The 26,304-nt window shown below is 38.5% G+C and overlaps 1 protein-coding gene across 6 annotated transcripts in view; it reads left to right on the forward strand.

The window, feature by feature from the left end:
• The window catches only part of CTPS2 (CTP synthase 2), a 73,526-nt gene that overhangs the window by 17,478 nt on the left and 29,744 nt on the right, over nucleotides 1-26,304 (forward strand). For all 6 annotated transcript variants that reach the window (XR_010376529.1, XM_064474893.1, XM_064474890.1 and 3 more), the window contains 4 exons: nucleotides 4,073-4,161; nucleotides 4,941-5,035; nucleotides 5,899-5,961; nucleotides 6,585-6,628. Coding sequence is in view for 5 of the 6 variants with exons in the window: in XM_064474893.1 (XP_064330963.1) it covers nucleotides 4,073-4,161; nucleotides 4,941-5,035; nucleotides 5,899-5,961; nucleotides 6,585-6,628 (291 nt within the window). In the remaining variant the exon portion in view is untranslated. The remainder of the gene's footprint in view (nucleotides 1-4,072; nucleotides 4,162-4,940; nucleotides 5,036-5,898; nucleotides 5,962-6,584; nucleotides 6,629-26,304) is intronic.

A 26,304-nucleotide genomic window follows, 5' to 3' on the forward strand; every position in this document is an offset into this window, starting at 1 on the left:
AGACTGCTTATCATGTTAATGAGATTAGCTTAAAGACAGGAGAAAATAGGTAAACTGGAAAGCAGTTTAGTTTCTTTCTAAAATCCAGTGCCAGAAGCTGTTGCTCTTCATTTCAGTTATTATTCTGAGAGCTGTGCATTTTTTCTTCAGCGGGATTCTAATGATATTGTAATTGATCCATAAACTTAGTTTCTCCAAGACAGTAGTTCTTAGAATGAAGGACTATTTAGGGATCTAATTTGTCTCATTTTAGTGAGAATAGAAAGTTGAACTACACGGGGAAAAACTGTTATTGGGTTTCTCGCTGGTGGAACTATCAGTTTCCATTGCTGAATTTTGTTGCTAGGGTTGGCAAGTCTGGGGCAGAGAAGCAGTGTGGAAGTGTGTATTATCACTTAATGGGTGCAGGGACGTTTTAGCAACTTGAAGTAGCAAAGCAGTAATAAATGGTTGCAGCATATCAGCAACACATGCCGCTTTAGAGTGATTCATTAAATGATATAAGATAGATTGATCAAAGTGGGCGGTTGCAGGCTGTGTGGCACTCAGTAGGTTTTGGTCTCTTGCCTGTGATCGAGGCAAGTTCACGTGTTTGTGCACTTTGGTAACTGCTGAAAATTGCTGACCCCTGTGACCTTTGATCCATTACTTTTTCATTATATAAAAAATAGAAGATATTAGAGTGAAAATTTCAGTGTGTCAAAAGCTATGCATGGGTAGCTTAGGTAATGCTTGTGCAAGGCTGTTTCCTCTCAGCTCTAGAAAGTTTCTCATTGGAACTAACCACTTTTTGATGAGGAAGGTAATTAATATCCAGGATGGTTTACCAGGTCGCTAAAGGCAGCAGGGGAAAGATACAGCCACCATTCTGTTGTCTCGGTCCATCTACCCCAGCAAGAAGCAATGGGAGCACCCAGAACAACCAGGGGTGCATATGTACTTCTTTAATGAAGCACAGAGTAATGATTACATGGGAGTCTTGTTTACAGTGATATTTCTAACATCATTTGGGAGAAGATGATAAGTTCCCTAAACCATGAAGACCGAGTATTGAAGAATTAATTTCTCATATCAGAAACCTGGTAACATACTTCTGTTTGCTTGAGAACACAGATTTCCAGGAATGTATCAGCTCAGGTGTTTCCTTCTCAGTGACTTGATAGAGAAGGGGACTAGCCCTGTACCAAAATAACCAATTATATTTTGTACCCTCCCATGACTGCTTGGTTCTGATGGACTGTTGATCAGATGGTGAAGTAGTTGCAGCAGCTTGTGATGATATATAATGTACTTTTCACTGTGGCTTACACTGTTGTGGGCTCCGAGATTACCCTGTTGTTTTCTCACAGTATCATCCTACCGCTTGTCAGGCACATCAGTCAGCTGCAAATCCTTCATCTTTTGCTTCTCATTGTTGATGTCATCCCAGAAACTTCTCAAGTAGGGGAGGCATGCAGAGATGCACAAACAAAAGCAAATCTAAACTATTTTTTTCTGTAGGACTTCTTTACTGAGAGAAGTGGGTTGATTAATTCTCTAGGGAGGGGGAAGAGGCCCTTCCTATCAAGAGAAAAGGAGAAAACCCAGAAACTGCTTATCTCAGTGTCCTACTCTTGTCTTCTGTAAGGTATGCTGAATGTTGAATAGCACAGAGACAGAGAACTGGTTGCTACCAATTTTGTAAAACAGCTAGGGAACAACTAAAGAAAACAATATAACTTCATGTTTAATAAGAGGAAATATTTTTCTACATATCAAGGAACTTACGCGTAGTGTTCACTGTTAAAACGTATGTCTGAAGTTATAAGGACTAAGCAGAATTCAAGTAAACTTTGTGTTTATGTGACTAGGAAGCCAATTGATAGGTATCATGGAAAATAAAATAACCAAACCAAATCAAAAAACAAAAAAACAACCAGAAAAACCCCAAACAAAACCACCCCCCCCAAAAAAAAAAAAAACAACAACCAAAACCCAACCAACAAACAAACCAAAAGAAACCACCAGAAACTCAGCTTAGGGAAGAAATCGCTTATGAGCTTATGTCTTAAGGCTTATTCTGTCCCCTTTCCCTCCAAGGGAAACCCTTGAAGGGAAAGGGGAGGAGGTATCATGGAGGGAAAAAATAAAATAAATGTATTTGTAGGAAACAGGTAAGCTTTCCTCCATGATAAGTTTTCTTCCATGATATACATACACATTTAGTTGGGAAGTACTCAGACCAGTTGGACATACACAAGTCTATGGGACCAGACAAAACGGGTCTCAGAGGGCTGAGGGGGCTGGTGTTGTTGTGAGGCCACTCTCCCATCAGCTTTGAAGTGTTACGGCAGTCGGGGGAAGTAACTGATGACTAGAAAAGGGCAAATGTCGCACCAATCTTCAAAAAAGGCAAAAGGCAGATCTGGTGAAATGACAGGTAGTGAGCCTCACCTCTTTCCCTGGGAAGATTATGGAGCAAATACTCCAAAGAGTTGTTTCTGTGTGCCTGAGAAACAAAAAAGTGCAAACAGCCAGAATTAATCCATGGAGATTTTCAGATCTTGACTGGAAAAGGCCCTGCTATAATGGCCCTGCTATAATTTGACCTGCTTTGAGCAGGGGGTTGGTCTAGAGACTTCCCAAGGCCCTTTCCGACCTACGCGATTCTGTCACTCTAAATAGCGTGTTATATGGGCAGCTGCACAGTGGGAAACTTGTATGATATGAAAAATAACTTCACTTACAGCAAAGAAGTGAAAGGCGCCACGTCTTCAAACGTGCGGTTAGCTTTGTATGCAGCTAGTCTTAAGTTAGGTGGAGCTTTTCCATTAACAAGCATGTGAATCGATGATTGCTGGAGCTCCAGTGCGGTGCTGAACTGTTAACAGACAAGGGCTCCTCCTGTACTTACCTGCATGTGCTAACCTCCTTTTTAGTGTTTTTGTCCAAAGGCTCTCCATATAATCCTGTGCTCTGAAGGAAATGCTTAATATTGTATGTGGCATCCAGCTCATAACCTAGCATCCACGTATCTGAACGATGAAATGCTGGTGCTGCTTGAAGTGCTAAATATGCTGGCTCAATGTGTTTGGCAAGGAAGCCACAATTAACTTCAGTAGTAATTAGTTTCTCTTTCCAACCTCCCAGCACGATAAAGTGTCCTTTTAGTTTATCCTGTAGTATCCGACTAGTATAGAATAACAACATTTATAAATAGTTATTTTTCTGTTGTATTTTTGATGCCTTCTGGAGTGTGGAAAATGTAGAAAATGTTTGCTAGAAGGCAATCCTATCTGGAAAGCTTTCAGCAATCTTCTTGTCAGTTTCATTTCTCCGCACACAAATGAGTTTTGTCATTTCAGATCATCTCCTGTTTATGGGGGATGGCCTCTACAGCAGGACGCTATTAGTTATGTTATTCTGAGAAAGAGACTGACAAAACCAAGAATCAAACTCTGATCTTTTGTGTCCCCAGTGCAGTGCGGTACAGTACATAGCTGTCTCATTCATTTGCTCTGTTGATACCTCAGGAGCCATGCTTACTGATGGCAGTAGAGATTCTAATGCAGTATTTCTAGTAGGACACACATAATGAATCTGCCTCCCTCTCTGCAGTTGATGCATTCAGGTCAGTCCCCCAGGAATGCCTTTCTCACAGGCTGGAAAATGCAGGTTTATCCAGTCTGTGATAAGGTTAGATCAACTGTTGCACCCAAAAGCCGGGAAAGTGAACACCCTGGCCACATCTCCTTTGGATGTCATGATAAGGGCAGCACCACCCCTTCACTGGTGCCCTGATTTCCATAGGAAGAAAATCTGGGTACACAGCTATGGAGCATTCTACCAAGTCTGCTTACCTGGGGGACTGGAGGCAGGCAGAGCTTTGGAGCTACATGCAAAGAAAAGGGCGTGGATTACTGGAACTAGAGCAAATACTGGCTCTTCAATGAAGCTGTTACAGGGTTATTGGGAAACTCACTTGAAATTCTTAATAGGTTTGTCTTAGTATTTTTTAAAAGTTGGTTATGTAGTGTGTGGTGTTCTTTTTGTGTAAGAAATCACTATTTCATTACATATTTTTCTTTTTCAGTACATAGATTCAACGGAACTTGAACGTTCTACTGAAGTGGAGAACTCTGTGAAATACCACCAGGCATGGCATAAACTGTGCAAAGCAGAGTAAGTGGCATTGGGTATTCTGTATCCCAAATGCAGACCATGTTATGTCATGTGATGAAAAATGCTTCAGTAAATAATTTCTCAGTCCATCCAAACTTCCATTACTTACATAAATGGGTAGATGTGACAAGCTTCAGATGTAGCAAATTATAGTATCAACCTATATCTTCAAACTCTGCTTTAATCTTTTTAGACAAGTTGCGGTTGTTTGGTTGGGGTTGGTTGGTTTTTGGTGTTTTTTTTTTGTTTGTTTGTTTGTTTGTTTGGGGTTTTTTTTTGATAGCTAGACTTTCTTTACAGTGCAGGTCAGTTGTAAAAGTTTTTTTCTTTGTCAACATGCATCGTACTGAAAGGTAGTTAGATAAAAGCTGGTGACACTGCAAATGTCTCTGTAAGGAATCATTGCCAGGACTTCAATTCGTAATTGTAAAGGGATGTTGTTTGTTGTCAAAATGCATTAATTTCTTCAGCATTACTTAGCAAATGTAAAATTTTGGTGTTAAGTGAATATGTAGCTAGTTTGTTTAAGCAATACGTATTTAAGCAGTAGGAATTTCACTGTGAAGCATGAAGTTTGTCAGATGAGAATTGGGGTGGGTAGATGAGACAGATCTCCAAATTTAGAGTTAAATTCTGTGTATTCTGAATGGTTATATAAAACATGCCTTTCCTGCGTTGTGCTTCATTTGTTATAACCTCAAAAGCCTTCAATTTGTATGGACTTCCATAGATGGCTTGATTCTACATGTTGATTGCTTTATATATGGTTGTCATTACAGTGGAATTCTGGTCCCAGGAGGGTTTGGAATTAGGGGAACAGAAGGCAAACTCCAAGCCATCTCCTGGGCAAGAACAAAGAAAAAACCTTTTCTTGGTAAGATCATTAGAGTCAGAAATTATTGTGTTTTGGAGGTGTACAGCAAGCTAATCAATAGCAAGCTAATTGATTTGATTAAAAAAATCCCAAACAAACCAACCCCAAAACCCTAAAACAACAAACACACACTAGGGAAGGATCCTGTCTTAGGGAAGTACGTGTGCTGTTGTGAATACATGCCTTGTAAATAATGCCCAGGGTCACAGTCATGTAATATATCTGCTGTATAACGACGGAAGAAAAAGACTACCCCTAGTCCAAAGGTTTTATTTGCTATATTCACATTTTATGTGGCGAGTCTTTGCTTCTCACTGCAGTTAAATCCCCATCATTATAGATATTAATCACGGTACAGAAAACATAGGTGCCTTTGGATACATTTGCTATCTTGAATAATTTTTGTTGATTTACTGATATATTTTTATTATGATAAAGTCTAAAGATGCAATCTGGCCTATAAGCTAAGTGCTGTTTGTGTAAGTGCCTCTGAGGCTTTGGTTCCTACTCCATATATCTTATGATTTTATAATTGACTACTATGACTAGTTGCTGAAGCAAAATTTGAATCTGGATATACACAGGCTTTCAGCTTCTGTTTGTCCTTATTTTTTTTCATTGGTAAAATAGATGGGAGGAAAAACTATTTTTGAAAGCGCTTAAAGCACATAATTATGCCACATGTATTTGCAGTGTGCTGAGTTTGAAGAGCAGCCATTTTTTGTTTAGCTTTTTGGTAAGTCTGCGTTTATAAACTGGGTACCAAGATTTCTAAGCAGTCAAGTTTAAGACAGAACAGCAAACGCTTTGTCAGTCCTGCTCTTTGTCCTGTTAAATTCTGGAGGTTTTGTTTTCCCTTCTAGGAGTTTGCCTGGGAATGCAGTTAGCAGTTGTGGAATTTGCAAGAAACTGTTTGAACTGGAAAGGTGAGCTCAGTACGTAGTGTGAAAATGGTTTGCCTAGAAGAGATTTTATTCTGTATGTGAAATGCATATCTGTTATTAGAACTATTATATAGACCCTATGATCATTAGGTACTTAGCTCTTGCAACACGATCATTTTCAGCTAAGCACGCTGTGCTACCTTTCCGTACAAGGGAATAGGAACTTTTATTATGCAGATTGCTGGAAACCTGCTTCTTGGCCTAAGGAGTGTAGGAGAAAGTGTGCTTACTGTTCACCTCTAGTCTCTTTCTAGAGCATGCAGGTGGTGAAGAGTAAAAAGTGAGAAGTGGTTTTCTCACTTGCTTTCATTAGTTGGAGTACCCAAACCATAGCCACTGCAGTAGTAGTATAAAGAGATTTAGGTCACCAGTGGATTTCTGCCTCTAAGAGCTGAGAGAAAAAGGTTTTGGGAAGTAGGAAAGGAAATGTGTGTGACTGTGGTCATACGCTTCCTGTGGTTGCTTCAAAAGTGGTGCAGTATGTGTTTCAACATACAAGACTGGAGCTTAACAAGTCCTAGAATTCCACAGAACTGTTATGATGAGTTTGTAGTGGATGTAGAACAATGGAAATGTACTGTGTTTGTTTTGAACTTCTGTTTCAGATGCAAATTCTACAGAATTTGACTCAGACACAAAAACCCCTGTTGTAAGTACTGATTTTTTTTTTTCCCCTGCATATGTTTTGTGAACATCTTCTCTTAAAAAGGGAGTTACCTTTGTGTAAATAAAGGTTTATCTATGCTTTTACATGATAGGATGCAAAATGGTGTCCACGGTCCCTATTCACTATTGTTTAAAAAGGTGTTTTCTTTTAATAGTCCCGTGCCTCCACCTCCTTGCTTCTGTGGTTTGCATTAGCTTTACTTTTGTAATTTTTTTAATAGTTTCTTTGGCTGTAGACTGATGCTGGGAGTAGACAATAATGGTTAGTTTGCCTTTACTAGAGAACAAAATATAAAGGGAAGCTGGAAAGTGTAGCACAAAGCTATTATCAAAATATAAATGTATATAAAAGGATAAGGATCATACGGAAAGCTGTCAAAAAAATTATTGTCTTTCCTTTATATAAATAGTATAAATAACCACTGTGCCCATCTTTCCTCATGCATCTCACAGTCCTTTTGAGGAAAATGTCAATGCTGTGGATATGACAGGGCTCTCTGTATTACATGGCAATGGTAGAATTTGAGAGTGGAGTTCTTCCAGGTATCTCCTAGTTCAAGAGAGTATGGTATCACATTGTCATAATAGTAAAAATCAAAAATGATCTGTAAGAGAGGGTTTTTAAGAAAATGAAAAAGAACAGAAAACTATGTGTGAGAAATGTAGTATCTTGGTGTAAGAAGTAAAAATCTGTTCTAGCAATAAATTGAGTGGGTTGCTCATTCTGTATCCATTTCCTTCAAAACAGTTTTGTTGGGATTTGTTAAGTAAATATTTTTTTTTCCACATCTGCTTAGTCTGAAACATGCAAATAGGAGGTTTTTAAAGCATTTGACCTGCTTGTCAAAGTCGTTTATCTGTATAGGAGAGATAATCTAGTCTGGACTTTTGAAGGTAAATTAGAGACCTTTGGAGTTTTGGTGTGAGACTTGCTGCTAAAACCTGGTGGCATTTGGAAATGTCCTCAGGTGAACAAGGTTAACTTTGCATTTGGCATCAAACTTGTGGATTTGCTATCGTAAGAGGTCTCTTCCTTCACCCTTCTTGAATGTATGCGAAGACATACTCTTTCTCTGGAGGGGTCAATTTCATAACAGCAGTACCTTGTAAAATGTGGAAGGTGTTTAAAACCTACTGTAAATTTTTGGGAAGCAAGAGGGATAGAACAGAAGACTGATTCTGGGGCATCTTTGTTTCTAGTGCTTTTTCGTGCCAGTTTTATTTAACTTCTCATGACTGCATTTCAGCTAGTCACCTCAGGTTACTTTTCAGGATGCAGTCAGGTCACTGGGAGGGGGTGAGTCACCCTTTGGAACTGCTGGTTTCTCTCCATTATTCTAAGGGTTGTTCACAGTTGCTGGCTCCGATGAAAGAGCTCCACACTTAGCTGAAGTCAGGAACATGGGTGCTTGTCTGCTGCAGCCCTACCGGCAGTTTCTTCTATTACAGAAGTTGTAGTGTGTGTTAGTACAATACATCTGGGAAAATAATTTATTCCACAAGTAATTAACTAAGTGATTTGCAGTTTGCATTCAAGGGCAAGTAAGGTATATATGTTAAAAAGAAAATAATGTGGGCATAAAATTAAGAAAATAACAAAGTGAATGTATGTGTCACAGAAGATTAATACAGTGTTTACAACTGAAGCAGTATGCTTACAGTATGTGTAATGACATTCTTTTGTTCGGAGCTACATTAAGGTTCTGAAATGGGTTATTACCGGTCATATTTCAGTTTCTTAATCTGATCTTTGACATCTCAGTTCTGGGCAAGAAATGGATCTAAATCATTCCAAGGGGGAAATTTGCACTATCAATAATTATAACTGCTAAATAATCTGTCTTAGCAGAGTCCTTCTTGTGCTAAAAACTGTTTAGATATTCTATATAATAAGAAATCAATAAAGAAGGTTGGAAGAGAAGCAGATTAGTAAAGCTTGTGAACTACTGAACTGGTGTAGATGTTTCATTAATCAAGAAAGTTAATTGGAAACACTGAATCAGCAGTGATAATATCTTGTGATGCCACTGTGTGGTTCAGCTGAGTGCTAACTTAGGACCAAAGCAGTGTACTTTTCTTTTGGTTCCTGTTCCTTTGGAAACTGAAGAGGGAGAAGAAAGGCACTGGTGAGGCAGTAGTTCTATTTTCTTTTTAAAAAAATAAGACAAATATGTAGTTTGGCAGGGGAACTCAGGGGCAACCATAAAATATGCACCTACTTACATCCCTTCTTTATTTGCTAAGCATTCAAATACTCAGAACTGTACTCACCAAAGCAGGTAGTTTCTTCTAAAGTACATAAAAAATATCTTGGTCTACCTTGCTTTCCTTTTGTCTGCATCTATGGAAATTGGAACCTTTTTTATTAGAAATAAAACCTGGGACTGTCGGTTAGGCTTCCAAGGGAAAAAGGTGGCTGAAATAATGGGAAGTGATATTACTGGCAACTGTCTCTCAATTAAAATAACACGATTATTGTACAGTAGAGAGCATTGTCTGCATTAGTGAAAAGGTCTGAGTATTGTAAAAGGTTTTTCTGTGATGGGGCAATTGTGACTTGTACATTTGTTATTGTTCAAAACGGAACAATTGAATGTGCAAATGCAGAGTTGCCTGCAATGCTGAATATCTGTATGATTTTAGCTGTTTATCTATTTCTACTGACTCTCATTACAACTATGTTGCTCAACCAGGATTCTGCAAAAGCACCCATGAGTAACTTTATATAGGAGGAAAACCCTGTATAACCCTGTATTCCTTGTTTTGGGGAATATTGATATTGATTATATTGGCGTGTAAGTGACTGCAAGTATTGTAGAGTTCAGATTTCAAATAACTTGGAAAAAATGGTAGTCTCTGCATACAAAAAGGAGGATAATGACTTAATAATGTAAAACAGGCAAAATTGTGTTTTCAAAATACTGTAGGGAAAAAATTACTGAAGCTGAATATCTGTGATGAAAACTTAAAGGAAATGAGACCTAGAATTTGAAAATATTAATGAGCTGTGATTTATAAGCTCTATTTGAAAGATTTGAAATTGTGATTAGATATCTTCATTTAGCCTTAAATTAAAAATGTGTACTCTGAAGAAAAAAATCCAGAAGACTGTGATGTGGTCTGGTGAATACAGATAACTGCCATATCATTTACACTATCAAAGTACCACCTTAAGGTTTTGGCTTCAGTTCCTCTTTAACACAGATTTGTTTTCAGTAGGGAAAATAAGGGATGTACACAAGCACTGATCACAGTCCCTCAACTTCTTGATCTCATCTTGGTTGATTATTTGCAGGTCATGTTCCCATTATATATTTTTAAGCTTTCTGCTTTACTTTCTAGACTTTTGGATAATAACGATAGGTAAATTGTTATTGTTCTTTACAGGAAGATAGCTGTTCAGAAAAGTAATGCATTTGCTTGAGAGTAGTGCTTAGCATGAGTTTTCTGTTGCAAATTATAATTTTTAAATTAACTCCTTTAAAGGGAAAGTGTATAGTCTGTGAACTGCTAATGAAATGGGTTCACTGTATGGCAGCAGAGTTATTTGTTTTGTTCCATATCCCCCATCTTCCTCTACTATTAAACTTAGATTTATTTTTTTGGATGAGCCTTTTAATTATGTTCTTTGTGAATTTTATTGCAACTGTATCTAATACTGTTCTAGAAAAAAAAAAGACTCCAGAAATAATTCTAGCACACACATTCTTTTTTATTATTTAAAAAAGCTGATTTTAATTGTGACTGTTCTTCATGATCTGTTGCATTGTGTAGGATCATGAAACTTCAGATATTGCACCAGGTAAAATAAATACATTTTCTATGAACTCCAGAAATTGTGCAGAAGTAGATTTTGCCAGTAGGTGACACTCTTACAACATGTTTGTTTCTTGATGCCCACTTTTCCTGTTCAGGTTGTCAGTAACCTGACTGAATTCAAAAATTTCTAAGGCTCTCGAAGAGGTGAAAATGGATGTAAGTCCCGCTCATGCAAAAGCACCTCTTAAAATTCTGTGATTTTACTTATGTGTGTAAAGTAGCTAATGTTGCTTAGTAAGGAAATGTGTGTGGGGTATATTTAGTTTTGAAATCAAAGTATATTTTAATGTAGAAATAGTGGCCCGGGAGCCTGTTATAACATTCATATCATGTTTATATATCATAATTTTTGAGGCTTCTATTTATGCATCACTGCTGTGGCATACTTTATTCCTCATTTCATGGAGGGGAGATTCAGGGATAGGAACCACTGTGGGTGGGATCTTGAATGCACTTGATAGGCCTTGCAATTGAGTCTTTAAGTCCTTGAGTAACGCTGAGATCTAACTGATGTATCAGGATAATGGGTGATGTTGGTATTAAAATTCATTCCAAAATTCCAGGTTCTCTAGTAGGATTAGTGCCTAATCCACTCAGTTACTTGTCTTTGAAGTTTCCATTCTTCTCATTTATCTTCTTTTTCACTAATGTAATTTTAAAGTAAGTAATAATGCCCATGAATTACTGGTGTGAAGATGCATACATCACAGGGAATCGTGCAATGAAAAGGTTAAAACTACATCGAATAAGTTTAATGAATGTTTTAATTGCAACAGCAATTGCTGTGTTCCTGTATATACTTACATATTCCCTTTTACAAGAGTCATAACAGAAAAAGTACATACTTACGTAAATATAATTTTAAATGAACATGTAACGTTACAGTCATCGTACTTAGCATTGTTACGTTGTTATTGAAAAGAAGTACTTTGTTTGAAAAATTTGAACTATTTACTGTATGGAAGTGCCGCCTTACGTGAATGATGAAACTGAACTGGGAGGAGTATTGGATAGTACACACTAGGGGACACTCCTCAAATGGAACGATACATCTTTCGTTTTGTGGGGTTTAGAAACCATTTGATTTGGATTGCTCTAGAGATCAAAATAATAGCTCAGGTAAAGCAGGGTTGTTAAACGACACTGTCAAATGTAGCGTGAAATAGAAACGGTAGTTCTGAACTAATTGTGAGGCAGCTTAGCTGGAAAGTCTGGCTAGCAAATGTGAGGAAACACAATGCAACACATCCTTTGTTATATGGCAAATCTTTATTCTGTATGTTTTAAAATTGTAACAAATCTGTGGGTTTAGGTGTATGTATCAAGCATGTGAACGCCAGGCTCTTCTCCTTCAAAGCAGTGCTACTCATTCTTGCAGATGCCTTACTGTCCTGTACCAGTTATCTTTTTTATAAGCATCACATACTCATCAAGGCTGATCCTTCCGTCATTATTTTTGTCCAACGATTTAATTATGTTTTCAAGTGAGAATGCATCCTGTTTTTATAGGAAAATAATTAAAAAAAAGAAGAAGAAATAAATAGATTGCCACGACTATTTTCCTATGAGGAATATTGCCGAGAAGTGATGCAGTCAATAACAGTGTTACTTGAAGGTGCTACTGGTGGTGTTGTATTTACCAGTTTTACTGGTTAAACTAGAAATACAGTGCCTGCTATGGCCTGCCAAAAATGTTAACGAAGATGTGATAAAGAAGATGTGATACCAAACAAAGATATGATTTGAGAAGTATCAAGTATTAGTCAGACAGGTTACTTCAGTCGTGTGGGTAAATTTGGAATTTAGGAAATTCAGCAGGTGGAATAGCTGCAGCAGGCACATTGCCACCAATAAAAATTAGTATGCATATCACCTACTGCTTGATTTAGATATTAATTTGGGCCCTGCACACACTATTTGAAAATGTGTCGCTATGATTAGGCTTCGGACCAGGACTTGAGAGTCTCTTTCCCTCCCCTTTTCCTCTCTTTACTGGGAATGCTGTATTTACTGTTGAAAAATTCTTGCTAACATATTAAATCTAGTTTAGATTATTAGCTCCTTTTATTTGTCAAGTCTGGTAATAGTGCACATAACATCCTGATGCAGTGAATATTCTGATAATATCCCTGATCAGACTATATAGTAGTAGTAATAATAATAATATAACAGCAGTTTTGATTTATAATTTAAAATTTTAAAATGTTTTTGGTCTTCATATTTTATGTCTATTCATGTTTTGTAATGACCTATCCTGCTTTTATGTTGATCTATTATGGTGCCATGTATTTCTGTAAACAGAGTAGATGCTTGAAAATGTCTGATTCCAGACAGAAAACATCAGTATTGCTTTTTATGAACACTTCCATTTCCACATATCTGGGAAAATGGGTATAGTGCTAAACGGTTTACAGCTAATGTAAAAAGCATTGCATTTCTGATTTTGCTATCACGTTTCCTATTAATTTTTGGCAATTCATTTCTGACATGTTTTTTAAGGGAATAAACCTTTGTGTTTTATTAGGTTTTTTTTTTAATTAGCCACTTCATGTTAATCAAGTGACTAAAATGGATTACTATAGTTCTCATAGTACTTAATTTTTTTATGGAGGTGCAACTTCTTTCAGGCCTTTAGCAAAAATGGCTTTTGTCAGCTATCCAAAACACAGTACTTAAGGATTTGTCTAGCAAAAGAATCTAAACTGAGTCCTAGTGAAGTTCTGGGAAGGCCTGGCAGAGAATATATATAAAATCAGAACCTAGATTTTTTTCTAGCTGCAGGAAGTGGGTATTTATCTCTCTAGCTCGGTGGCATCTCTTTTCTTTACTTGCATCTTTCTGGAATAGCATACTACCTTCTATCTTGTGATGGTGGGAACTTAGCCTAGATAGAAATTGGTTCATGTCTCTTACTTTTAAATTTGTGCCACTGATTTACTTGGTTTATAGGTTTTTCTATATATTTTCTAGATTCAAGATTTATTATTTAGATGGAAACAAAAATATTTTATAAGACTCAGATGCAGTATTCTAGGTGAAGTTAGGCTTACCTAAAAAAACCCTAACCAAATAACTTATTAGATTCTTGCATTTTATTTCATAGGGCTTTGTTATAAACCCCCTACTCAGATATCTGTTTGGAGCTACTGTTCATTATGGTGAATAAATATGTGTATGTAAAATAAGCTTACCCTTATTTAAGGATTATTTATTGAGTCAGTGAAACCATTTGGGCACAATAATCTGTTTCACAACATCATTGCCTGTATTTCCTTTTTCCTATCCATTTCACATGCTGGAGGAAGCACAGTGAATACAGTAAGAGTGAAACTTACCTTCAGGTACCGTGCAAATTCATTCTGAAGTAGGTTTTTCAGCCCACCAATTGACAGTGTATCGGTGCTACCCTCCAGTAAAGCATACTGGGTAAAATACTTCAGAATGTTATCTCCGAGTAAGTGTTCCATGTTTCTCAGATGTTGTCTTCAAGAGTAGCTGCAAACAAAACAGACAGTAAGAGTCCTGTGCATCAGAATTTTGAAATACATCTGACACCCTGGTCATTGGTTTACTAACCATGTGAAATGATTAATACTTAACCGAGATGAAAAGAGGTGGTTTTGGTTTTTTCTTTTTCCTGTAAAACTGGATCAATTCTCCCAAGAAAAAAAAAAATCTAAGTTAGGCTCAGAGATTTTGAAACACCCAAGATGTTTAGGTTATGCTTACCTCACTCAAAACCCAGAGCGTTCAAATGTTTCCAGCAGAAGTGAGAGTTTCAGACTGGGGCAACCTTTATAGTTGCTTGGATGCTCCACCCTAATTATGAAACTAGCATTTGTCATTGAGTCAGTGCACTAGTTTTATTGTGTTTTCAATAGTCAAAGGAATAGGATACTTTAGCAGTAGAAATAAGTAATATTTTTTTTTTAATCTCTGAAGTGCATCGGCATCATCATCCACCACTGCAATTGATGTAGGTTTATGTGGTCTTCGTAGGAGATCCTGGAGAGGTCTTCTCTCTTAAATTTGTGTATTTTACACTTCAAGATGTACCACGCCCAAAGAAGCTTGAAAAAGGCTCCTATGGGGATATGTGTAGCATTTGTTATTATAATAACTTTTTGAAAATGGTAAATATAAATTTGTTTTAAAAGATCCACATAAATAAAATATGAAGAAGGTACTTGCCCTTTGTGTGAGCTGATAATCACCTATGCCAAAGCAAGTTCTCCAAATTTTGTGCTATTTCTTAGCACAGGAGAGTGATTTCCTCTGGGATAAAATTCTGGTTGCTACTATTAAGAAACAAAACAATCCATGATATGAATGGAAGACGACTGAAGCATTCTAAATGGGAAAGGTGAATCTATGGTTCTGACAAACGGTTTCTTCTTGGGAACACCTTCATAACTGAGTATCGTGTTTTGCAGGTTCTGAAATCATGTTCCACTGATGGTCTGTGGGGCATTTTTCAGTGATATTCAGTCCATGGTTGATGCTTCATGACCCAGCACTGCTGGTTTTGCAACTGCTGGGTTGCTGGCTCTGGCTGTGGTTTCTACATGTGGTTTCTAATCTGCCTGATGTCTGCTGTTGCTGTTTTTTGGTGCTTAGCTCCAGGTTCATGTATTAGATCTTTCACCCTGTGCATCACTTATTAAGATTCAGTCATCTTTGCATCATTTATAAGTTGGAGCCTAGAGCTTTGTGGGTCTGCAGGAGATGGGTGGGTTGGAAGGGGTGTTTTTGGAACTGCAGGTACATGGGTCTAGGGTTCCATGACAGGTAAGTAGGAGGTTTCCTGGGAAGACTAGGCAAGCTTTGCTAGATGAATCATGTAGATACACACCTTGCATTAGCAGCCTGCTTGCACGTGCTTATACCCACTTCCCAAAGTGTCAGAGTATTAGAAGAGTCCTCCAGAGATCATATAATCCATTCTTCCCTTTGCCCTAGAGTGGAGCCACTGGTATTTATGTTGGATGCCTGCTTAACATATTCTTAAGTGCCTTAAATAACGGGGACTCCACAACCTCCTTATCTGGTCCATTCCTTGTGGTTCCTTATCTTACTATTGGACAGTATTACTAATGTCCACATGCCTTGCTGCACTTTAGCCCTTTGCTTCTCCTGTCTCCACAGATAGGGAGAACAGACCTATCATCTTCCTTCTCGAAATGACCTTTAACATATCAGAGAAGTCCCCTGTCCTCCTTTTTTTTTTGGCTCAGAAATCCATGCTAGTTTAGTCACCTGTTAGGAGTCCTGCTTCTTGGATCTACTAATCCTTTCTTGACTTATACCAGTTGGTTCCCATCCTGCTTGAGATGCCATGTCCAAAGATGTACAGCTTGCTCACCTCTCTGGGCGCTCATGGTGTTGCAGATTTAAATAGTGCCTGAAACACTTGGTTGATGAGGAAAACTGTATGTCATTTTGCAGGGAGGCGGTGGGCTACAGTAGGTCTTTAATAGTGGAAGACTATCAAGTTTCTTGACACTTTATTTCAAGTTTGTTGTGGGGAGGACAAATGCACTGATTTCAAATTCAGTGCAAAAGCTTGGCATTAGCTTGGGGGTCAAACTGGGGTCAGGCATCCCCCAGTCTTTGTCCAGTCCAACTGAGGAATGAAGCTGGAAACACACTTTCTCCTGTGTTTGCTTTTTGGCTCAATGGGAAGTTAGGACCTGCTGCTGTCATCACTAGCAGAACCTCTACTGCTGCTACGGTAGATGGTGGTAGCAGTGTAAGCAAGTCTGGGAGTCCTGGTCTAGAATGCATTGTATGGGTTAGGGCAAGTACCATACACCGAACTGGGGCATGAACTATGGTCATTCATGCAAATAAGATAATCATAAGTCCTTTTCTCTTCCTCTTCTTTCCACAAACAAAATGAAAAACAAACATCTGTCTCTTTCTCCTTCAATCCTGTTTTCTGCCTTTAGTAGATGGTGAAATTTTAGCAGTAGTGCATGACCAGGTGATCTGTGAGGGCTTCTGCTCCCCATCTGCTAATTCTTCCGGCGTACAGCTGTGTTAGCCTCACATGCTTACTGCTTTATCCCTTTTGGAAGTAGTGTCAGGAAGCTGGTGCGCCTGATGTGTGTGGTTGACATTACAGCGTTTACAAAACTTTTTTTAAAGTATTCAGATAACTTGCCTTTACTTGTACCAAAGGCACCTCCCTGTCTTGAAGATGTAGTAGTAAGATGCTTAGTAGTATGGAAGAACAACTGCATTTCGAGGGATCACAACTCAAGGAATTCAGCCCATTAGCCATGTTAATTTATTAAGGGCTCATTAAAGAGCACCACCTAATTGCAAAATAGCATAACCAGTTTTACTGAAACATCTTCCCGTAGAAGTGGGAGACCAATGTCTGGACATTTAGATGATCTGCTCAAGAGTTGCACAAGAGTTATGTGCCAAATCTGGGGATGAATCCAGTCTCCTCAAATCAGCTTTGTTCACAAGGTACTGTAATCTATCAGAGGCAAACTGAATGAGAGACTGGCAGAGTTGGGATTTGTAGTTTGACCTCCCAACTCTTGGTCCTCTTCTCTCTCATTTAAACTACAGTGCCCTCCTCCAATAATTTTTGTGGCATCTCTGAACTCTGTATTGGAATCAGCAACAGAACCCAATTTGACAGGCCGCAGGTCACTGTCTTTGCCAGAAGACCCCTTTGTAAGACTTAAGTGCTATTCTGAGGTAGGTACAGTTTGTCCAGCACAACTCAGCAATGGCAGAATGATATCCAGAGGTGAAGAATTCTGATCGCTGACCAGGAATTTGAACAAAAGTAGGGAAAGAAAATATATTACTGTTGCCATTATTAGATGATGTGTGACTAGCAGATAGCAGCATTTATCTATGCTGAAGAACAGCACTTGGTATCAAGCTTTGATGTCCGTGCAAGTGGACTCCCAGTGTAAAAGCAGCAGTCCAGATTTGGTTACACTGTTTTGCTGCTCTTTCTTGGATGTATGAATATATATCGTTCCTGTACTTTATGACTTAATTCAATTGGGTTTGCCCTGGGCTAGGGAAATCACGTTAGTAAGCACCGTATCCTTTTGGAATTGACATTTTTATTGTAGCTTAGATACAAAGCCATTAGCAAAAAAAGAACTAAGTTGATAATGTGTTGTAAGTCTGTTTAGGGATGCACATCACACACGTGTCCCTGTGATGATTGTGTGTCATTTTCTTTCAGTGATGGTGTCAGCAAAATTGGTATTTTACAACAGGCATAGATATTCAAAATTGGTTGTTGCTGTGTATTGCCCTAGTAAACTGGTTTGCTGGCATATTTGGAGCAAGCAATTCCAATCACATGGGGACAGTAAGAGAATACAAGCTGCAGGGATGACTGAGGTTTGGGCACCACTGCTAACGGGAGGAGTGGTGAAGCTTATGGTATCACGGTCACATGGTCTTCCCTGCACATTTAATGATGGATTAAGTGGGATGGTAAATCAGGTGCTATGTCTTTTGCCCCTGTCACATCCTTCCTGCAACGACTGATGGCTGAATGGCACGTGAATCTGTGCTCCTTGTTTACCTTGGTGTGCTAGACTATAAATTGGGTTGATCTACAAGTGGATTTCTATGCCATTCACTGACACTGTTGGAAGGGACAGGGCACCTTTCACAGGGGTGGGGTTTGTCACCTGAGGGCACCAACTATCTCTGTCATCCTGTTTAATCCTTTGCTGATGAGTTAACGCCCTAATCCTCCAGTATTTTTCCACCTTCTTTGGCGTATTTTATTGTAGCAGCACCACTGTTACTTGTATGTGAGTCCAACTGCTTTAAACTAGTTGAGGAATCTCTGTGAGACTTATGTTACAGCCTGACCATGGTATAGAAGTGTCTACTGTCAAGGTGAAGTTGGCTGTGATTGAGAACATACATTTGTGGATGTTGTGCATTTGTAAAGAAGAGCAGGAGGTGGTTTGTGCTTAGTATTCACTCATTTCTATCTGTATACTGGTTGTGCATAATTTTTAACTTCCAGGCACCAGTCACTAGATCAAAGCCCTGTGGTAATTTGGTTACTTTCTGGAGCAGAAGTAGAGGAAGATGGTGGGACAATTTAAGTAAACTGGGCTGGATTAGGGACTCTGTGGAACATATGATTCCTTATCCAGTTTGCAAAGAAATCTTGCACAGGTGTCAAATAAGTTTGATTTCTTATTGAGTAAAGAAGCAGAGCAGTATTTGTATAGAAGTAATGCTAGTATACATGTATCTATGCCTGTTGTAACATACCAATTCCCATGCTGCATCTGAAGATAAATATGGGATTTCTACAATAATAGATCAGTAGGAATACATTTTTAAAATAGTTGTACTTTAGATAACTTGCAAATAATAAAAGGAAACCGTGGAGATGCAGATGTCTGCTGCTACCACAATGTGTGTTCATTTTGCCTATAAGGGCTTTGGTGAGTTCTGCGGAGAACAGTCCTGCAACTGCAGTCATCTTCAGATGTTCTTGCACTGTCTGCATAAAGGAAAAGGCTTTAAAGTTGGCGTACTGATAGTCAGTATACTACGTGGGACCTTTTCTAGGTGTATGTTGGCAGATGTGGGAACTAACTCTCTAGTGCAAATCGGAGAGTTGTGACAGAACTTTTCAATGTTGCCAGTGCCATGGGTTCTTACTGTCAGGGTAGGAGGAGACAAAGGACAGACTGAGAGAGCAGGAACAAATTTTCTGGAAAAGATCAAATAATTATGGGTGAGAAGTTCAGCAAACTGCACTACAGCCATTGTAGAGAACCTGGCATTGCTCTGAGGTATGGAACTGTTAGATGGACGTTGAGGATGGGTTGTAGAATCCTTTATGTGTCACAGGTGATGCATTCCATATGTTAAAATTGCTGCTGTTTGTAAAACCTCCAGTGGTGACGTGTAAAAGGGTCATCTCATCTCACAAATTAAACTTGAACTATATGGGTTATCCTGACAAGAATTTCTTCCAGGCCCTCCCTTGCTATACTATGAGGCATTGAAGGTGTCTCCCTAAACAGGACTGGGTGCGGCTGCTACAGGGATGAATGATTTAACATGATGCGTTGTTTGTAGTCAGCTTTAAATTGGTGAATGTGTTATTCATTGTAGCTATATGTGTCAGCTTTTGCTGTCATATGTACACATCTGGCAGCCAAACTATTTATCAGTGAAACTCCCCGTGATGTTACATGAGGCAGTTTTGAGGGAGAATTTATTTCAAGAAGGTTTTATCCTTCCACTTTCTGAACCCTAGCTCATGCAGCAGTGCAATAAGGTCGTTATGGCCACAGCTGAAATTTATAGTTAGTGTAATTGCTAAAACCCTAAAACTTTTTGTTTCTTCCTAAACTTGGATTTATTTTTTGGAATTCTTAACAGTGCTCAAAAATGCGTAAATCTCCATTCCAGCAAAGCACATATAGATTTGCGGAGGAGTGATGATGAGGGAGGAGAGGAGTTTTGGGTAGGGTGAATAAGTATAAGTAAAGTAATGCCATACAAGGGACCCTAGCAAGTTTGTTATTTCTGTGGTGAGATTAAGCCTTCTCTCAGCTGTCCTCTGCCCTTGGAGATGCCTGGGTTCTCTAGATGTCTCAGCTGTATCTAAGGAACCTTCTTCATCCATAAAAAGAAATCAAGGAGGAAAGAGAGAATCGAGTTCTGTAGTTTGTTTTCAAAGCGTTGTTGCTCTTAACAATCCAAACCTGATGGACTGTTCAGAAGGGGTCTAGATGTGCATCTAATAAAACACATAATGTAGGAATTACTTTGCACCAAGATCCCTAAATCCCAAAGTGTGAAAATATGAGTAAGAAACTCATTTGCCCAACTTTCCTCTTGCCTAGAAGGACCTATAGTCTGTTTTCATACAAGTCCAGGACTACTGTCTGTCAATGTAATAACCCAGCACAATCCTACTAGTGAGTCGGAAATTACACATCTGGTTGTCTTGATCCTGAAAAAGCCTAATCCATTATGTATTCTTACAATTTATTTAATATTATTTGATAGAAAGGGGCCTGATATAATGTGAGTTAGTGATGCTTTCTTCTGAAGCAAGCCTACAGTTTGAGATGGTGTGGTGATGTGATAGGATACTCTTGATTTTCTTTGTGTGCATGTGGGGAAGATGGGGAATCCTGGTTTCTGGCTTCTCTGTCTAAAACAATTTTGCTTTTTAAATTAAACAGCAGGAGCTGGGAGAGTGAGTATTCTGGATTTTTGACGACATGGCCAGTGTGCACTCTTGCGTACATGTCTTTGTATGCTGGGTAGGGACAGTGGGCCCTCAGCAGAGTTACAATGCTCAGGCCCCTAGAAATCAGGCACAGAGGTCTTACATCAGAATTGCACTGCAATGTCCCCATAGGCCACTGTGACTGCCGCAGCTGTGCTGGCCTGGCACCGAAGTACACTGGAATTATTGAGGCAGTGCCACAATACTGAGTAAGGGTACCTGTGCGAGGAAATGACCACCTGCTTTCCTTCAGGAACAGGTAAGTTTGGGGAAAACAGCAGCAACCATGAGAGGTGCTCTTAGGGAGAAAGAAATGGAGGTCATTTTGCAAGGCTACTTTGTTAGCTACCTCTGAATCTCTGTTCAATTTCTTCACCTTCAACACCCTGTAAGAACAACTAGATCAACCTTGCTGGCTTGGTCAGACTCAGCAGCACAAAATGCGGAGGCAGAGAAATAAATAGCATAGTGGTAAGAACCTTGGAGTTCTCTCTTTGATTCAGAGAAAGAGGTACTTACATGTACTGCTTGAGCTCCAATACTTGCTAATTCTCAGTCAGAAGTCTGCAAGTGAGCTATGCCATGTAAAATCAGATTATTAGTGGTATTCTGGGGTATGTTCGTTATCAATGTGAACCATAACAGAAGTGATATTATGAAGTAACGGCTTTACCTTCGGCATACAAATCCCTCATCTATTAGCACTTTGTGTTCATTTGTAGATATAATAGATATTTGCTAAATTCTTTCCAAAGGAAGACTCAAAATGTTCTTTAAATGACCATTAACAACTTTGTGATGTGAGAATTTGGCACAATGGAATGAAAAGGCTGCTAGAGAAGTTGTCATCCCCCGTCCCCACCTCTTCTTTTGACCAAGTCACCCTGGGACATGAGGGAAAAACAAAGATTAAATCAGAGGGAACTAATCAGGCTTATGAGAAGAGTAGCCATTGTCTAACTAACAGTATAGAGCAGTCAGCTGCCGAAATACTTTATATGTGATTATGGCCTGTTGAAAGAACCTATTGCTACTTAAACAAAATTGTAGTCAAGAAAGGATAGTGCTTGGGTACCTAGATTAATTTTATATTTTCTAATAACCTAATGTGATTACTAAATCAAAGCCAAACTATAATAAATTCAGTAAGTAACATCAGTAGTAGTTTGGAAGTTCTCAGTTTACGCAAATGTATCAAATGAGCAGCTTATAAACAGCTGTAAAACAAAACTTCAAAGAAATAGATTTGCATTTTGTTATAAACTGAAATTAACACGTTACCCATGTCAGTCAGAACTCATTTCTCAGTTATGCTAGTGAGGAACCCGACTATCAATTAAGTTGAATTTAAGATTCAACCTTAGAGCCAGTTTCATTTATTTTAGGTTAGTGACTAGTCATGCTGTGCCACAGAAAGGCTTTGCTTTTCCTTCTTTCCTGTAATACACAGAGGTTCACAGCTAAGCTGTAACAAATTACAGCTTTAACAAGCTGCTTAGGATTCAGAACCAGGATTGGAGAGAATTTGATAAGAAAGTTTTAAGTGTCTTTCACTTGTAAGGGTGTGCACCAAGTGCCATGGGGAGCTCGGCCTTCAGGCTAGAATCAGTTTGGAACAGACCTGTATAACCCCAAGATACCTGTTGAGCTGGTTTTGGCATGCTATGTGGCCTTTGTATGTCAGAACTGCCAAAGCATCAAAAAAGGAGAAACACTAGTTTTCCTCTGAGACATTACTAAAGCTGATTTTTCCCATCACTTCTGTACGCTCACCTTCTATTGTCCATCACATCGTAGCATTAAAATGCCCAAATATCTAACTATGAAGAACCTAGAATTATACATTTGAAAATAATGAAAAAATATTATTAATTATATTGGTGATTATTGCACTGCAGCTAAAAGATAATATAGGTTTAATCAGCTGTGGCTTCTATTGGGATTATCATTTGGCCTGGCTAATTACAGAGAGCCTGCATAGGGATCAGAGATGTAACTTGCCGTGAAACTGTTAACTTTGGTCCTCACTGATGAGAAGGAAGCCCAACAGTCGCCCAAAAGCCTGGCAAAAGTACGAAAGCCTTAGTGTTGCTCAATCTGTAGACTGAAAAATAAGTTTTGACAAATCACAGCAGACATGCTGTGTCTACAAACAACACAAATTGGCAACCATTGCTTTTCTGAATGGCTTGATTTTGTGCAAAACTTTTTTGTCTTGTAGCAGAAAAATATTCTAAACCTTCTCAAAATAATCCATTTTAAGTAGAGGTAATTAGAGTTCTTGCAAGGTTTGTGTTGTCTTGCTGTTCCTCTTGCTGTGCATGCGGAATTGTAAGTGATGGTATTCAGAAATTATATGAATTCTGTAATACCAAATAAATGACTGTTTTTGAAATCCAGTATCATTAGCAACATCATGTGAGTAATATATTTATATTAGCACTTTCTCGCCCAAGTTAACTGCTTTTTACCTGTGTTTTCTAAGCTGGAACTCAAGTGACAAGACACAATAATTTCTGTCTTCTTGGGACACTAGAGAGCCAGTACTTAAGCAAAAAAAAAGGGAAAAATTTCCAAAAATTCTTTTGTCAGTGAATTTATTTAATTTCTTCTTTATTCTACCACATCCTTGCAAACTCAGCAAAACCTGAAGTTCAAGTGACAAGTAGCACTGTGAGGACCTTTATTTGAGATAAATATTTGAGATTTAATTAAAAGGAAAGAACCCTACTTTCCTCTTAGAACCCAGACTGAACTGATGAAATGTATTTGTGAACTGAGCACTATGGCTGTATCACAGGTAGGCAATGCATTTGGTATCGTCCAGTCCATTTTATGGTATCACCTTTACTTCAGAAAAGCACACTGTGTTGGTCCACAGCTCCATCTAGACCAAAAGCCCATTTGGCCCATCACCTGTCTCCATTGTCATCTGTGAGTAATTATCTGTGGAAAATGGGGGAAGGGACACAAATTGCTCTTGGGGACATTCCAATTGGACACCAGAGGAAAATTTTTCACAGTGATAACAGTCACGATTGGAATAATCTCCCTGAGGAACTGGTTGACTTGGCCACGTTGGACACCTTCAAGAGTCGTCTGGACAGGGTGCTGGGCCATCTTGTCTAGACTGCGCTCTTCCTAGAAAGGTTGGACTAGATGATCCCTGAGGTCCCTTCCAACCTGGGATTCTGTGATTCTGTGCAAAATATAGTAGAGCTGGTGTACAGTGATGCTTTCCTAGTATATTTTCTCATTTCCTACAACTTACACCTTGGATATTTTCAAGCCAGAGAAGACTGGAAGTCCTAAAATGCACAGTATAAGCTGTGGCCAGCACAGACATCAGAAGTGTTACAATGATCTCTGTTGTGGTCTTTCTTCCTCTTGCTGATGATGTGGATAGCTTTTGACTGAGTGTTGAACCGACATCTTCATTGAACTATCTATTGTAGTCTCAAGGTCCTGTTCCCAAGGGGCTGTGATCAGCTCAAAGCCTGTAACTGTGATGTGAAATTAAGCTTGTTTATCTCCTGTGCATGGCTTTATATTTGATTCTGCTGGATTTCACCTGACATTTCAGTCTTTGATTACTAAGTTTCAGAATGTCCTTTTGTGATTCTTTGTAGTAAGCCCTCATCTTTATTACCCTCAGTAAATTAGGAGCCATCAGGCTGTCACCTACTGTTCATCCTTTTTTCTTTTTATCAAATAAGTTGAATGTACTATTCCTAGAGCCTTGCTCAACTATGCTAGTGACTCTCCTCCACTGTGGAAAAATTGCATTTTCTTCTACCCTTGTACTTTATCTTTTAACTGTATTTTGTGTGTGTTAATCCCATAGCTGCTTAGTTTTTTATAAGTCTTTGATGACATCCTTACATGCCTTTCTAATATCTGTTAGAAATCAAAGCAGACTTTGATTATCAGCCAAATCTCCCTTATCCATGTACTTTTCCTCTGGAGAACTTAAGTAGCTAGGTGACAGGCAGACAACTTCCCTTTACAAAATCTTTGGCAATGTCCCAACCTGTTATGGCTGCCCAGGTGCCCCCTACTTCTACATTTTTGTTAAAGGTTCTGCTAGGTTGCCTGGCACAGACATCAGGTGTTTCAGGCTATAGGTCTCTGTATCTCCTTTGAAGCATTTGCCACTTCAGAGTCTTTGGGCGACAAGGCTGATGAGATGTTATTCACCAGTTACTAAGATCGGCTATTTCACCCTTCAGTTGCTTCAAAAGTGAGTGAGTACTGTCCATTTCTAGTGATTTCTTGCTGTCTATTTGTTTTGTAACCACTTCTTTTAACACTTAAATTTGAAATGGGCATATCGGAGTCTCCCATGGAGGAGGCTTTTTAGCTTGGGAGTGTCTTTCAAACTCCTTGATAGTGCACACAAGCAAAATGCTCATTTTTTTAATGCCATGGTCATAGCTTTGAGTATGAGTTTTATTATACTTTTTTAATCCTGATAATTGATTAGCTTTACAATTCCAGATTTTTCTCCTTAAATGAAAATGAATTAAAACTAACTTACTCTTATTGATGTCTTTTACAAGTTTCTTGAATATTTTGGGGCTGGGGGCAGAATGATTTGGTATTTATACATATAACTTAAAAGTATTTGTGTTTATCTTCATTTGGACATAGATTTAGTTCTTGTGAAAGATGCCTTCCTGCTTTTAATAACCTCCCACTTTTTTCCTTCTTAAGGTTTTCTTCATGAGAAGGATTTTTCTAAGTAGAATTGCATGTTACCTGTATACTGCAGTTCATATGTTGAAAACTACATGAAATCACCTTCAATATTATGAATGCCATTTCCATAGAAGTTTCTCCTACCTGGTAACTGACCAAGTCACATTAAGACACTGGCCTTGTTAGAAGCTCACCTGGGAATGTGTGAGTTTCTGTATTGTTAGCTGCCTTGTTTCTAAAGTGCAGGAACAAGATTAGGTGTCACAGAAGTCCTGGTTCTGCTAGGTTAAACAAATCACTTAATCTGCCTTATTTTTCTCATACCAAATGGAGGTAATAAAACACACTTGCCTTCGTGAAGTGGCTTGGTAACTTCAAAGAAAAGGTCTGTGCAGCAGCTGAGGACTGTACACCCTTTTTGTAACAGTGTTGTAGTCATCCAGGAACAAGAACTGGAATTGAATGTGTGCCTAAGAGTGCATGGGCAAGAAAAACCTGAGGAATTCAAATTGGTTGCCTCGCTGTATTGGAGGGTGTATTTAATGAGATATGAATGGTCTGTTCATTATGTTCTGAACTATGTAATTTTAATGAGAATAAGGAAAAACTATTAGCCAAAGCTTTATTTTTAATAAAGTCTGCTGTCCTATCAGATTATCTGTTGGAGGTGAGGTAGAAGAATAATACAAAGGTTCCCTTAAAAGGAACACTTTTTTTATTAAATGAGGTTTTCTGTTTGCTTAATTCTGTATTTATTTGCTTCCCATCCTTGACTTGTATGTGATGATAAGATATTCCACACTGTGAGGTTAGACACTGAACAAGAGAACTGCATTTCCAATGGATTTGATGATGATTCACTATAGACCTGTGCTTTTAAA

This window comes from Phalacrocorax carbo, chromosome 1 (genome assembly GCF_963921805.1).
Source record: "Phalacrocorax carbo chromosome 1, bPhaCar2.1, whole genome shotgun sequence".
NCBI lineage: Eukaryota > Metazoa > Chordata > Aves > Suliformes > Phalacrocoracidae > Phalacrocorax > Phalacrocorax carbo.